At 42.9% G+C, this 16,561-nt stretch overlaps 1 protein-coding gene across 1 annotated transcript in view; it reads left to right on the top strand.

Moving 5' to 3' along the window:
* The first annotated feature begins 388 nt into the window (after positions 1–388).
* reln (reelin) overlaps positions 389–16,561 on the top strand; it is an 89,257-nt gene continuing 73,084 nt past the window's right edge. The window contains 1 exon segment of the mRNA XM_051073273.1: positions 389–974. Coding sequence (XP_050929230.1) covers positions 722–974 — 253 coding nt within the window. The 5' untranslated portion in view covers positions 389–721.

Here is a 16,561-nt window from a genome sequence, read left to right as displayed (position 1 = left end):
ACAGTCTGGTGGATGGGCAAAAAGACAAAGGAAAAAGAAGAGAGTGAAAGGGATCTGTCAGAGGGCTGGTTAGGGATGAAGAAACTAACAGATGCATAGAGATAAGGCTGCCAAGGTCTCAGGAGAGGGAAACAAGAGTGCAATGTGGAGTAACACAGTGGTTTAGTGAGAGGTAAAGAGGAGAGAAGAGGGGGGAGGAAGAGATTAAGGAAAAAGGCAGAGTGATAGACTGGCAGAGAGTGAAGAGGGAGGAGAGAAGAGCTGGATGAGAGAGAGGAGGGAGGCCGTCTCATAGAGCGCATACAGCACGCGTGGAGCTGGTGTTAGAGCGAAAGAGAGACAGAGAGAGGGCGGGAGGGAGGGTGGGAGGAGAGAGGGAAACATAGGGAGGGGGTGAGGTATTTAAACGCCTGAGCAGGACAGCACAGGCGAAGCTCTGAACTCCCCGAGAGTGAAGGTAGGACAGGGAGAGGAAGCAGGAGAACAGAGCTCTACAGTTTTCCTCACAGCCAAGCCCACACACTTACACACATAAATCTGACACATACAAACACACAGAGAAACACACACTCTCACGCACGCACTTTTGGACTTTGGACTCATCTGTGGACTCCAAGAGCTGTCCTCTGGAACTCTACCTGTGCCTTCCTTGCTCCCACTCATCACTCTCCTCACCTCTTCATCCACCTCCAGTCCCCAGTCCCTCGCTTGGTGAGGGCAGATGGCCATGGTGCGGGCCTCTCTCGGGGGTGCCTTAGGCTGTGCCCTGCTGGCCCTAGTCTTGGGGAGCAGCAGCATGGATTTCGGGGCGCCCCCTGCAAGCTTCTACCCCCGTTTCAACCCCTTCTTCTTCCTGTGCACCCACCACGGGGAGCTGGAGGGAGCCGGGGTGGCAGAAGGTGGGGGAGAGGTGCTACTCACCCTCCAAATTACTGGCAGCCCCACTGTCTACACCCCTGGACAGGAGTATCAAGGTGAGCACACCCCCTATGGTGTCCACTTTTCTTTACTGCATGCTGAAGAGATTGGGATCTATTGTCTCAGTATTTTTTAAATCTGTAATGAATAACATAAAAAGAAGTGTTTTTAATTGATCTGATTGTAAATTTTACTGGTTGTGAAAATATAACTTGTATTATTTTAGAAAAAAATCATTTTGTGAAAGAAATTCACAAAGAAATGTTGAAATTGTAGATGTTTTCTTGGAGAATGCACATTGCTAAATTTACATTAAAAATGTTAAACCAACTTCATGATCAAGAACTATACAAACGTGTAAATGAATACATTCTCTTGCAGGTGTTTTGCTTCACACATGATGTACTGCTGTGGTGTGTGCATATAGGAGTGTGCAGTTTGTGTGGGGTGGCTGTTGTTGGAAACCAGCATTTATGTAACTGTAATAAGTAGTGATGCTGAGTGGGACTCCTGTTCAGAGCTGTGAGCAGCTTTGGTGTTTTACTGAGCTGCGATCCTGATGCTCCATGTGTAGGTGGCTTCTCCACAGGACTAACAGCGCGATCCCTCCAACTGAATGAGAGTGAGAGTGTGAAAGCTGCGAGTGGTCAAACAGAGCACCATAGAAAAAGAATCTCTGACCGATAGAAATAAAGATTAAGAAATCAGTAAACCATGCTTGAGTTTAAGGGGAGACCGAGATTAATGTCCCCTTTCCCACACTGATTTGCTGGCACCTGGTCCTGGAAAAAAAAATCCCCTCTGACCTCCCAAACTGCATCACCATTGCTCAGTCACTCACTCTCGCCACTCACTTAACACTGGGGACAGTGACCCACACAGGCCACCACAGACCGACTAAGGTCACATTCCCATGGAACTATCCTGTTCTCTAAGAGTTGGATGTATACACATGTTATGTATATTTCTGATTATATCTAGCTTCCTAAATACACACACATTTTGTGTGCAAATCTTTTCCCAACCCTGTCTTTATAGTATTCTACCTAATCTGATATGGCAAACAGTGGATTTATTACACTGTTCTTGCACTCTTAACAACTGCATTCCATTATCATGGCTAATAAACCTCTTGATTTCAAAAAGGATATGTGCGGCGGTGTAATTGTATATAGAAAGAAAAAGGATATGAGAGGGCCAGGAAAACAGAGCAGGAAAGGAGAGGAGTCTGGAAGAAGCAGTATTATCCTCTGTCTGAAAACAACAGCCCGGATCAACCCTTCAGTCAAGCACCTTTAACTGGGGCTGGGCTTTTAGGGAGAGTGGGTGGGGAGAGATTTGAATAACTAGCTGGTGGATGGGAGGGATAGAGCGCATGGAGAGGTTTAAATAATTAGCATTAGAAATGTGGTGGACTGGGAGGAGGGAGAGATTTAAATAGGGCCACGGCTGGGATCGGATGGAGTAGGGGGAGATTTAAATGACGATGAGAGGATTGAGCTGATAAGATACCAGCAGCGGGGCTCGCACGAAAAAATGACAGGGTTCCAAGCTGCTCACTTTTTTTCCTCCGTCCCATGTTTTGGCACATGATGGCAGCTCATTGTTAAATTTCTGGGGTTTTGACTGAGTTTGCTTGAGGATGGATGGATACATGGCAAGTGAGCAAGTGAAACGTGGCGGGCTGTGCGCTTGGTTGTGCAATCAGGAGAAATCCCAGTTTCTGCCTCTTTTCCACCTCTCTCTCATCCTTTCAAACCTTAATGGTTACATCCATCCTTCCATGTTCTTACCACGGCCACTGCCTGGCTCATACTGGTAGGAATTGGGTGGTTTGAGGGCTACGTATACAGACTTGGATTGAGGGTAGACATGTATCTGCCTGCGCTGCCGAAAACAGAATAGAGAAAAAGACAGAGAGGGAAAAACAATAAATCACATCTTTTGGTGATGTGAAGAAAAGACCAAGGGAGGTATTATTGTGACATTTTTTGTTCATCTCTGCAAATGAACTTGTGTATTTCAGCATGCTTCTTTTATTTAGTTCGGTCTCAATTGTTTTTCCTCATTGCGTTTTATGTGCTCTCTGGGCTTTAGTTTTGGATTACATTTGGTTTAATCTTCTAAAAGCAACGTGTGATCTAACCACTAAAAGAGCTGCATGTGGAAATGGTGGGCGGAAGGCATTAGAGATGCTGGACATGTGGTTGAAGGGCTGTAGAAAAGAAAACTGAAGAAAGAGCGTGAAGGAGAGAGGTTGTCAGTGGCGTGGGGGGGAAAGTTGGAAAAATAAAAAAAGACAGATGACCGCTTATAAAAGAGACAGGAGGTGAGAGTCTCAAAGAACCACCTTAGCATTCGGTGCCGAGCAAAAAGGAAGATGGTGGTGAAGATGTGGTCAATTTGTTGTACAGTAATTGGGTTTCTGACCTGACCTCAGTGCTTCTCGCTTCTCTGTTGCTTTTGAGTGATAAGACCATGTGTGGGCAGCATACTCTGTGTGTGTGTGTGTGTGTGTGTGTGTGTGTGTGTATGTGTGTGTGTTATAGACGAGATTACTGCGTTTAACTATGAGAATGAAATGACCAAGAGAGGTTGCATTACTCTCTGTGTGAAATGTTTGAGAGGGTGGGTGTATTGGCAGGGTCATAGTGGACAAAATGAAAACAGAAATACTGTAGAGACACTCTGAACTGCTGGGAAACAGAAGGGGGAGAAATGAAAAGATTTGTCGAGTTTTGTCTGCTTGCATTCAGACTCTAGGGTCAATCCTTGTACCAGAAAAATGGAAACCAAGTGTCACTCACACACTCTCACATATACTGCCCACACACAGCCTTATCTTTCAGAGGAGAGAGAGAAGCAGAAAGAAGTAAGGTCACTCTGGGATTTGAGCCTGTCCTCTAAATAATCAAACGACCCTTTTGAACCACTTTTGCTACACTCAGGAAGCAGTTCTTTAAGCTTTTTTTTTCCATTTTGTGTCTGACCTCTTTTAACACTGCTCTGGGAATGTGAGATGTTCTCCATACAGCAACCGCATGTTTATAGGAAGAAACATCATAATACAAAACCCAGAGCCCTGTTTCTAAACACAGTTAATCAAAAAGTGTTGTTTTTCCATTCCTCTTGTTTTGTGTCCCCCTGCTTTGGAAACCTCACATGAACGACAGTGTTCAAGAAGGGATGGTGACACAGCACCGGGAGAACAGGAAGAGTCAAAATTCCTTCAAACAGACAGTATAAGAAAACATGGCCTCTCGAGTAAAGCACACTGGATTCAAATCATGAGTAGAGGGGACATCATTCTTCTGTTTTATGTAGTCAGATTAGAAAGCACAATGGAAAAGATTGGTGAGGAAATAGAACGGTAGTGTGGTGTCCTCTGCAAGTCAGTGGAGAATAGCTGGAAAAATGGAGGTGCATGAGCAGAAATGGGGCCAGTGAGATTGATTGAGTGTCTTTGTATGTCAAGAAATTTGTACCCTTTTTTTTCCTGTTGATTTCATTCTACTTTGATGTTTGTGCACTTTAGATGAAAGCTGCAGTTGTGTTTATCATGCCAGTGGTTTCAAGCGCAGTGCATGTTTGGATAGAGCACATTGTTTTGTCTGCTGTCAATTAGTCTGTTATTTTAAAAAGCTTGGGTTTGTGCTTGTAATGACAGTATATGTATTTGCATATAGTGTGGAGTTTTTGTGTGTGTTTCCACATGCAGGGCTATTGATGTCAGTGTAAAGCACTGAATGAGCCACTCACACAAGTCCCTGCTGAGGCATGCAGGTTCAGGTTGGTAGCGTAGCTCTCTCTCACCATATTCATTGTTCCTACTCACTATTGAAAGCCAAACAATATTCAATGGGATTCAGCAGTGTGTCTCAACCACACTGCCACAATAGAAAACAGGAGGCGAAACAGAGGTGCAAGGGAAAGTGACAGAGGGTAAAACAAGAGAGCTGCTTAGAGAACTAGTTGACAGTACAGGCTGAAATGGCCATTGCTAATCTGTCAATGGTCTCTACCACAGTCCCTGTTCCATGGGCCTTTTCATGTGCAAATGATTGAATAGGCCTGAGAAACAATCAACATTTCAAGGAGATTTGGATGTTGCCACTAAATGACATTCTTAATGGGAACTTGGAGATAAATTCATCCCCACAAAATGCCATCAGCTCTTCCTATGATAACCTATCAGATTAGACATTGTGAATTACTTCAGCAGCTCTCCTGCCAACCACCAGAAACAACTCAGTGTGCCTTGCAATGGGAAAAAGGCCATTATCTATCTGCAAAGTTGATTACTTGTCGTGGTTGGGGGAGTTTCTCTGTGAGTGTGCTGTTGACTGATGCCTGTAGAACAACAAGTCAGCCACGTTGAAGTGAAGGTCACAGACACAAGGCCCCAGTAAGGCTGTAGAAAAGCAGATACAATCTTGCCATACACCAGGTCGTATCAGTAAAGCCACAGCGAGATGTCATGGAAACACAGGGCCCATCTTTGAGTCTCCACAAAAGCTGCTCACAGCTGTCTATGTCTTAAGATTGAATGCCAAAATGTCATCAATCTGCTGTGACTTAAGCAGCCCAATGGATGTCATCATCACCTTCTGTAGCACTTAACCTCAGAGGGGACCATTAAGGGTCTGTTTTCTGACCTCTGACCATTTCTTGTCAGTGCTGCATTGCTTTGAGCTCTGTTCCTGCAGAGTGATTAGATGTGGCTGGTGTCCCCAGTCTTCTTGTCGAACAATCTAGTTCTCTTTCAGTCTCTGTTCAGCTTAACTGTAGTGTTTTACATTTATCTATTTAAAAGACCAGGAAAACTCTTAAGTATTTCTTACGGTGCAGGAAGCATTGGTCAGTGAACCATCAAAAGACTGGCCTAGTTTTCATGCAGACATTCAGTTTAGGGGAGCAGGGACACTGAAAAACGACATAAGAGTGAGGAAAGAGTGGAGGAGATCGGGGGTAATGGTTTAATAGGGCTCTCTTGTGAGCAAAGGAAAAGCAACATGCGGATAGCACTAGCACTTTCAAGTGGTCCAAACCCATGCATTCATTAGCTTCCCAGCTCTTCAGCCTCTCTGCCTCCTGCTGCTTTGTCTGAATAGGTCACTTCACTGAGTAGAGGGAAGTGTGTCAAGTGTATTACTGTTTGTATGGGCTTGCTGGGTGTGTTTGGATGTTCTGTCTTTGTGGACATTGAATGATGAACCATTTAAAGACCATTGTATTCACTCAGATATGCCAGTTTCCTTTATATGAGGGAGCAGATGGGCGAGAAATGAGAATGGATATTCATTGGGAATCTTCCCTTTGTCACACATGCATGCTTGGCCATGCACACAGCACTCAGATCATAGTAGGTGATCCATCATGACATAGAGACAGGTCAGATGTTCCGGCGGCTAAACACAAATGTCCTGATCAGCGGGCTATTACAATTCTTTGTATCAATGTAACAACAGGATATGACACGATAACATGAACAGGAGGTTGGTATTTTCCTCCTGTCAGGTGCTAAATGGCTGTGTCAGGTTGTTTTCACAGGAACATGCTCTAGCTATTATAACATACAGTACAAACCTATGGCAATGTAATGATGCTACAACAAACTGGCAGTACCAGACATATTCTGTGTCTCTACCTTTGTATTCACTCATAAAGAATTAGAGAGCTACAGCAGCTCAAGAGAATCTCGAGCCATGATAGTTGAGATGGGCCAGATGCCACCTATATTTATGGAAAATTGATTTACTGCATCAGAGCATCGGCAAATCGCCTCAGATAACAGTGACATTGTTAGCCTTTGCCAGGCTGGTGCCAGAATGATGGCAGCATGATGCCAGGTGTGGTAGAAAGAGCTAAAAATGAAGGCAGTGAGTGGATCCATGCCAGGCAGAGGTGTGTGCCTGTGCCAGTCTTATCTGGGCAAGCGGCGAGGAGCTCTTACATTTTTTATTTTCAATTTCCTCAACGGGTTCATTTTCCAGCCAAAACAAGAAAGCTCTTAACAAGCAAATGTGAGTTGTGTTTTCAGTAACTTTCATGAGTGGGCAGACGAGTGGGTGTAAGTATTTTCAGGATGTTGGAGTGTGTGCTTGCCTGTTGGGGGTTTGCCTGATTTGGAGTGCCTCTCTGTTGATAATACAAGCTGGGGTGTGCAGATGCTAGACTCCTGCTATCCTAGTATGTGCTTGTTTGCTCCGTTTCCCTTGTGTCCCTTTTCATGTGTCTGGAGGTTTAAATTTTAAATAGCACAAACACTAACATATTTCACTCCTACCACAACTTTAGCAACATGTAAGCCATCCAAAATATGGTGACATAATGTGTTTTTCCATGCCTGAAGCACAAAGCATGTGGTTGTGCTGTTGTTGGTTATTTGCTCTCATTTCTGTTGCTACTGAAGATTAAGTATGATGAGGACTGCTGTATTTTGGTCATTGTTAATATATCAGTCACTATGGTAAACCATAGTGGGAAACAGAACACCAGCTCACAGAGCCCTCATAACATGCTCTAGACCCTGAGGGTGAGGATGAATCTCAACCACATTGTTTGGTGCCTGAGTTTTCCAATAGAAACACCACACCAGGGACGCACCCTTCCACAGTCTATTTAAATAATTTTTTATTGGCACATTACAGCCGCCCCCCTCTCCTCTGCCTCTTTGATGTCTATTTTCAACTTACAAACAGGTTGTAAACATAATTCAACATAATCTTTTGACTCCTCAGAAAGCTCAAACTCCAAGTCTTTATATGACACCAAGAGCTCTGTGTGTCTATGCAAACTCATGCTAATGTTCCCATCCCAATCTGCTTCATAACAATGGGCCAGTGTTCATTGTCCTTAAGGAGTACCAAGTGGCTCTAAGCTGGATTTTAAAAAGTGATGGATCCTTTTTAAATCTTTCTTCTCTCCTCCCTATCCTTCGTGCTGGACGTGTTGTTCTCATGGGGTGGTTTCCCAGCCACTGTTGATTGGCGTGTCAGCTTTGCTGATGGCCTCTTCCTTTTAGAGAATGGAGCTCCTGTTGGAGGATTGTGTACCTCCTCCTCCTTCGTCTCCTCCTCTTGCTCTGGATCCTCCTCCTGGCGGCTTCATTGAGAGAGCTGTAATCCCTGCTTGGGGGCCAGTGTGTCGTCTGTGCTGATAGCATTCAGAGGGCCTTGTAGCGCTCCAATGGACTCACTACAGAGGAGGCGGCATGGTGCAACTGGCTGGGTGCTGGGCACACGGCGCGTGGCACAGGCGGATTAGCCCAAGCCCTACCCCCCATTCAGCACCAGCCTCTTTCAAACAACCAGACCCACTCTGCCCAGAGAGACACAGCAGGCTGGCAGAGGCAGATTACACAGCCGTGTACACATATACAAGCTCACACACACCGAAAATGACAGCATGGTTGAGGGGGTTGGTGTTTACAGGGCCCCTGAAAATACTTAATTTCCCTAATGCTCTGTTGTGAAATTCCACATATCGAATCTCATACCTCTAACCCCCACAGGTCCATGTGTCATCAGTGAGCTCTGACTCAGGATGAGAACATCCACAGAGATTCTCCCAGTGACCAACAAAAAAGATTAGTACATTTATCTTGCTTTTTTGGTTTATCAGCAAGCTTTCTTAAGTGCAAGCTTACCTTTACCTTGCACATATCATCAGTCGTATTTGTCCCCTTGAAGCAGGACATAAATCAACTACTAGTGACATATTAGATAAACCAAGGTGTACCCAGTGGACCACTGAGTCTTACACCTTAGTGGATTAGGTGTTTGATTGCACCCTGCCTTTCAGGCCATCTATGATTGGTGACTGAATTTCAGAACACTCTAGGTCTAGACTGAAGAATAAGTGAGACTTCACCTTCCTGTCTCACTGTACTCTACAGAGACTGACTGTGCCCATTTAATGTAAGGGACAGTATTCCTCTATCAAAGGCTGTTCTCTGTCCTTAGTTTTGCTTTTTCCTCCTCATGTTCATCACCTTGTGTTCAGTGCTCCCTTTCATAAGAACCAAGAGTATGAAAAGAGAGCAGCTCATAATCACACCTCAGCATTTACCATAGCTCCCTCCCTTTGTTTATTGTGTAATTTATGATCTTTCAGTAAAATTGCAAGGATACAGTGTTAAAGATAAGTAACCTGAGGGAGTGAAGGGAGGAAAATGCATGTATACTTAACCTTTCATTTAGTAGCATTCATGCCAGATGAAGGTGCTTTGGAATCACAATGGGAACAGACATGATGCACCCTAAAACTAGTATACCTTTATCAAGATACATGGAAATATGTTGTCAGCTGTAAGTGACTTTGTGCTTGGAGCTGTGAAATAGGCTGAGCCAAATTTTGATCAAGTGAACCTACTATAGATCTGCTCCTACAACCTGCAGAGATCTTGAATACAGCAGTTTTGGTTGCAAACATAAATACCAATACAAGCATCCTAGCACAGACCTGTTTGTCTTAACATAAACATCAATGTCTTTGTCAGTGACTCAACACATTTGTTTTTGTGCAGACGTCACTATGTCATGACAGCAGAGGAAATAGAGTGATAGAGTCATTGTGTGATCCCTGCCGTTGAGTGAATGCAGAAGTCTGAGGTAGAGGTTAAGACAGAGAAGACGTGTGATAAGAGAGGGGAGATGGAGGGAGCGTGACAGTGTTAATTACAACAATGAGTGCATTCTCACCAAACTGAGTCCGGTGTGATTAAGACTAGATGTCAAGGGAAATGCTCCCCATTGATCCACTGCAAGTAGAGACCATCTAGTCTTTCATTACTGCAACCAGCTTGTTAATTAGAAATCAATCTTTCCCCTCTGATCTGTGCAGCCCCCTCCACACCACTGTGCTACTCTCTTTCCACCCAAACATTCATACCCAAAAGCTATGGAGGCACGTCAGACTTTGACTAATGTCAGTACTTTTTCACTTAGTTGGCCATAATCTGTAATTTTCATGCCAAGAAAGAGCAGGGAGCGGAGAGAAAAATAGTGAGGCACAATATCCTGCCTTCCTTTCCAGCTCACAGGACGTCTTTGAGTTCTTTAAAGAATTTGCCAAACTCTAGGATTGCTTTAAAATTGAGAACTGAATTCATAGTTGGCAGCTGAATGTTGTCTTTCAACTACATTTGTGTACAGTTTTATATTTTTAGGATCAAATCTTTATCTTTAAAGGAGACCCATGTTATATCAGTTAATTTATTTTGAATCTGTAACAAATAATTTGGTTTAGTCAATCTATTGATGTATAATATGATTATGTAATGCACTATTCTTCTGAATGAAGGAAGCATCATCTCTAAAAACATTATATTGTACTAGATTCATTTTTAGTGTTGAGAGATTTTTATGTCTCCTCACTGTACAGATAAGAACAAGTGATGTAATGATGAAAATATTGTGTAAGTGAGAATGAGAGTGTGTGTGGAATAGATGCTGAAAAGAACTGGCAGAGCGTAGATGTAAAGTGAACCTCTATGTAAAGTGACAGTTCCATTATTCATATTAGAGCTATTATATCTGTGAATGTGGGAACGTGGTTAGGACTGCTGTCAGTCTAGAGAGCTGGAGGCAGCTTGAGCCTATGTGTGTGTTTGTGCTCCTGTGTCCACACTTGCACAATAGTACGTGCTAACGGGCAGAGCAGATGTCTGGTTTTGCAAAAAAGAGATGTGTCCAGATGTTTCAGGGCAGTAAGCACTCAAGACTAGGTACAGATGTGATTATGTTAAATTAGGTAGCTAGACCAATTTTGTGTATTTGCTTAAAGACATGCTAAGATATTTTAATTTACAAATGCTAATCTCAGTTCTTTTGGTGATAATTGAGGGACTTGCTTTTTCAAAAAGTAAGTTTCAACAAATTTGAAATTCTAAATACTTGCTGGACCTGCTGGACCACAGGGTAAACTACCACAAATAGTCTGATGCGCATATTGATAGGCACATTTTGAATTCAAACAGATCACTACAGTTCAAATACCTGTTTATTTTCCCCCACACTGGAACGAATGTTTGAATTGCAAATACAGAAAATGACAGCCCTAAAACTCGAAACCATATCACTCTTGACATTGGACCCTAGAAGTCATCATTGTATTATTATAAACTCACAGTTTTGTTGAAAATGCATGCATACTGTGTGTAAGAAAAGTGGACTTGTTTTTGGAACACTGGTAACAATTTCTATCCAATATAAAGTGAGCAACGTGATTTTTACTGTTCACGAAGCTCAAACTGTTCAGAAGTCCAGGTTGATACTCTGATAAAAACTGCAGTTTGAAGTGTCAGCCCATGAAGATGGCTAAGAGGAGGGCAGGTGCACCTGGTGCTAACTTACTTAGTTATTCTCTTTCATGTCATAACCCATAGTGAACCTGAAATATGCAATGTTGGAAATACAGGGATGGTAGTTCAGCAAAATAAATAAATAAATAAAAATAATATTAATGAATATCTCTTGGATTTGGACCTTTGGACCTTGCTTAATGGTATACTTGGAACTGCTGAACAACTTCTGTGGTGTAATCAAATGATGCAATGTAATTACATCGTACCTCTCAAAATACAGACACTAAAAGTGCTTGTTTCTGCCACTGTTGAAAGGATGCATACACCTGAAAACCTTTTAAATTTTAAAGTTATCCTTTAAGTTCAATTTGAAAATTAAGTATTTACTTTTTAAGGCTATTTCATCTCTGTTGGAAATAATTCAGTAGAGGCACTGTGAGTCATTTGAATAAAACAGGCTAAATTGCTGCAAGACAGTGATATTTATTGAGCTGGGTCCATTCATCTCCTTTAATGTGAGAAGATGTGTATGGTGTGTGTCACCCAACAGTTTGAACAATGATGGACTAGACTCCCTCTATAGTGGGTAGGGTTTCAGGCTGTACTCTCCTGTGCTGTATACCTGAACTGTCTTCTTCAGTTCAGAATGATGTGGGTACAGAAATTGTTTGAATAGGTGGGTTAAAGTAGACAGAAAGGGTGTCACTTTTGTTGACAAGAGCATCTTTCCCTCTGAATGCAAATCCGTGCTCGTGCTTGTCCAAAGTCTCAATGCCTTGCTTTGACAGATGCCTTCCGGTCATGGCTTGCTCTGCTGTGAGGCAGTTTGGGGTGGGCTGTTGGGAGCTCTGGGAGGTGGGGGAATGACCAGCTGTGGGAAGGAGATGGAGGTCACATAGGCTAAGTAGCCTGGTGTCCCTGAGAGGGACATAGCAGGCAGTGAGGTTGTGTAGGCTGTGGCTGACAGCTTGGCCCTCATTACCACCTTCCTGATTCCTATCAGGGCAGCTCCCACTAGAGCAGGTGAGTTGGAAAGGGAGTTATGCAACAGTGTTGATTTATGTCCAATGCCTGCATTTTGTCTATGTGTGTTGTCACAGCTGGCGTGGCTGCTGCTTGGCTGTGTGTGTTTGTATGTCTCTGTGCAAATAGGTTAGCATGTGATGAGGTGTTTCGTCACACATATGTATGGATGTGTTTTGTGTCATTGAGCTTGCCATAGATTTTTTCAGTATATAGTGTGGGTTTGTGTTGTGCGTCTCTGCTATGTGTAAGGCGCTGTGGTTTGGGTCCTACCCCAGTTCAAGGCAGACGTGGATTTTAATGTTTTCCTACATTCCTTGGATTTTCTCTCGGGAAGGCTGTGGCGACTTTTCTCTGTAACCTGTGTTAGCTGACATTAACACTTTTTATATTATCTGGTTCATGACTCTCATGTTAAACACCTTGACTTTTGATGTGTTAGCATATTCAATATGGCTTTGATAAGTGACGGAAATGCTTTGCTTGTTAGGGCTGGATGGCTGAAGTCTTTTCTTTGTCTGCAAAACACATGGTGTTGATCATAGGGACAGCTCGTGCTCCAGTCCTGGCAGTCACCAAGCGACAGAGGGAAAGAATCATGGTGTTCCTGAAGCCTATTACAATATAACCCTTTACAGCAACCACCAATTATGTAGCTTATGCTGAGTAATATTCCTGTTTTGTTTTTTTTATTTATCAAATGCCTATAAGATGCTTTTAATTAATTAGCATGCAGGATACTGTTGCCTGCTGCTTTAGGTCTCTGGTTATTTATATCAAGCTGTCTTTTGCTTTTAACATCTAAAGTGCTTTCTTACCCTGTTTCCTTTCATCCCCAGTAATATTTCCTGAAGAATGATGAAGACAAAGTCCAAATAACAGAACTGTAGCCTGTCAAAACCCATTTAGAGCAAAGATCAGTACTCAGATGGGATCTATGTGCAGTTTGAGGCCTCTGTACAATGAGCCTATGAATAATGTTGAAAGCCAAGAGAGATGATACTCTATCAAAGCCAATCTCAGGTAAAGAGAATAGCCTTTGAGTTGTCACAATGTGATATGCTCCCTCTGAACATGCAATGTTCAGTTAGAAGCTATGAAGAATATTCTGTTATAACTGACTTTGCCCTGTTGATTAGTTGATATGCCTTCCCACAGGGGTTGTGTCCTAGTAAAATGTCAACTTTTTGCCAAATCACTAAGAATGAAAAGCATACAGTAGCACATTGTGTGCAGAATAATGTTATTTGTAGATTACTTGCAGATTACATGCAAATGATGCTACCCTGAAAATCAGAACAAAAAGAAAGAAAATGTCCCTAGAGCTCTGATTTACAAAACTTTCAATTCTCATACTCTGGAGAGTAGAAGGTTTTTGTAGAAAAACTTTTTCACCTGTGCTCACTTGTGTTCAAGCATGTGACTTACAGGCTCATATAAATGTAAACAGACACGCATACATTGCATCGTAAAAAGCAACACAATGAAGTGTGATTGTAGAGCAGATTATGTGTGAGGAACAGGATGCTTGTGATAGAACTGCATCTTCGCTCCTGTTTTTCTCCACGGCTGTTGCAGGGGTGAAGCCAAGTTAGGCAGGCAGGAAGGCTTCAGCTCCCCTCCTTGGTAAACAGAGTAGAACCTCAACAAAGCAAATTGGACCGAGAACAAGAACAGGCTGTGTGTTATAATCTCTGGCAGTGATCACGAGGGGACCTGTAAACTGGTCGTAAGAGATAAATTGCTTTCATTCAGCCCTTTGCATAACATTTTGGAGATGTTGTAGTTAAGCAGACCTGTAGAAGCTCAGTGGCTGATAGGTTGTCTGTGATGTAGTGTTCACAGCAGCAGATGGCAGTGCCAGCAGGCCAGGATGGTGCCAGAGGGTTACGCAATGGAATGATGCCTCTAAGACCTGACTGGAACACCGCATGACATATATATGTGCAGAAACACACTTCCCACACCATCTCCTGAAACTGTAAAGAAGCATTCATACTTGTGAGATTCAGTTTGCCTGCAAATTCTTGAAGTCGTGGTCAGCCTAAAGGACTGGTCTTTCCTTTTCTTATCAGAGGAAATAGTGACCCAACCTTCATGGTGTCATGCTCAGGTGACTGACAGTTTGAACTGTTTCAGGAAGCTCAGAGTGAAGTGGCACCCCATCACTGGCATGACCACGGAAACAGATGGAACTATAGCTTCCCCATGGTCTGGCCTCCATTTCCTGGTCCTCTCTGGGGCACGTGTGTGTCTGCCAGTGGGATATGGGTCAGATGGTCAGCTATCTTTATCCAGATTGCTGCCAGGAAAACCTCCATCCATTTGGAAATAAAAAAGGGCGTCCTCCTGGTTCACTGGGGAAAAAAATGGGGAATTCATTGATAATATGCTCTGTTACTGTCTCTTTTTTTCCCTGTCTTGCACAAATTACTTTGTCCCTATGTAGCTCGATCTGCCTCTAACACAGACTATGATATTTTGTCTGTGCAATAACTGAGTGCTACCAAATCAAATCTGGTCAGAACCTCACCTCCAAGTGTACCCCTGTCTTTCCAGTCTTATGTACTTTCTAAATGTTTTTTCTGAGACTTGTATAAGTAAAGTAAAGGTTATGAATGTAGGTGTGGTGAAGACTAGTGGGTGTGTTTGTATACAAAGAGCAGAAAGGAGCCGTTCAGGCCATGCCAACCACACGGGGACTTCAATGCAAGCAGACTAAGCTGCAGCATAAATCAGGTCTTCTCCTAGAGCTCACAGACATCCTGTCCAGCTCCAGGCTAATCCCTCACCGTGCTGTTTTCTAAGAATGAGCTCATGCCACCAAGTGTTGCCAGCCATGGTACCAAGCCGACCATGCTTTGCTACACCATAAGGAGACATTACCATTGCTTTTAGGATGCCACTGGGCCCTATTTTTCAGGTCCCTAACATGCCCACTGACGCAGCATACAGTGAGCCATTCACATTAGTGTAGAATTTCCAATATGAGCAGCACTTTGGTCTTGTTGTTTTTCACTATTTAATGGACCTGGTTCTTGTTTGAGGAATTGGCCAAAACCCTCTATCAATCATGGTTGCACCCTCACTGCTTTTACTATAAATAAAGAAAGAACCAGCCAGAAAAACAGATTCTCTTTCTACCCATAGGTACATTCATTTCTAAAGGCAACAGCACACCTCTGCGGGACTAGTTTAAAACGTACTCTAGTATCTTATAAAATTTTAAACATCTGTTCACTGTCTTCCACCAGTACATTGTTTGTCCCAAGTTGAGGGTGCTTTTACAGCATTCAAGATGCACTCAGGTAGTACCAGGAGCTAACGCAATCCTGTTGTTCTTAATTGCCAGGTGGTCAGAAGAAGTCAGGGGAAATCCTAGCTGTAATATTAAACTAAACAAATGTAAACCAAGAGTTGGTGAGACAAAACTAGGAACATAATATTCTCCACATCAATAAACATAGATGGAAAATAAGCTCTCTGATTTACTGGCAATTATTTGGGATCTTATTTTTGCAGAATAGTCACAAAAAATTAATTTCCATTACTGATTAGTAATAGAAAATGAAACACACACACACACACACAGAATACTGTGGTTGAGCTCTGAGAGACTCAGCAAAGCCTGTATTTGTGAATGTGTGTTTTGTTGCATTGTGCGGTGTGCTCGTACTTTGTGCCCTAACATTACTCCTGGTGGATCCACAGAACTGAAGAAAGCCCCTGGCCCATCAATAGTTGAGTAGGAGCACGGTTGTGTGTGTCTGTAATGAGGCATACCACATCGCATCATTAATATTACATGCTGGCTTAGGGCCAAGGGATGTGCTCTGTGGTGTGTTCAAGTATAAAGTATGAGCGTGCATGTGAGTATGATTGCTCTGCGTACAGTTTAATTAGTGTTTTGCAAGACTTAAGTTCAGGTGCACTTGCAGGAAGTCCAGTTTGATTAACAGATTAAATGTTTATCAGACAACAAAACACTCTACAGTGGTTTGTAATAATCACTGACAGGATTTTACAACTCTGGAAAGTTGCCATGGTGACAACTACTTTATCTTTTGTTGTAATGATTGCAAGGTAAACAGCTCAACCACGGCATTCATGTTACAAAGTAATCCTCCAGGAATGTATGCTTGCAAGACTTTGATTGGCCTCGCTGCTACAAAAGTTGAGCCTGGTCCAACTGTTTTGCCGGACAACCTTGCATTGTTTTTGCAGAAGACACCCACTTGGCCTTAGTCTGCCACCACCCAACCCATCCCCCAACTCTAACCTGGCAATCAAAATTGAAATTAATACTATGATATA

This window comes from Lates calcarifer, linkage group LG10, assembly GCF_001640805.2.
Source record: "Lates calcarifer isolate ASB-BC8 linkage group LG10, TLL_Latcal_v3, whole genome shotgun sequence".
NCBI classification, from domain to species: domain Eukaryota; kingdom Metazoa; phylum Chordata; class Actinopteri; family Centropomidae; genus Lates; species Lates calcarifer.
This window is presented reverse-complemented; position numbering and strand designations above follow the sequence as displayed.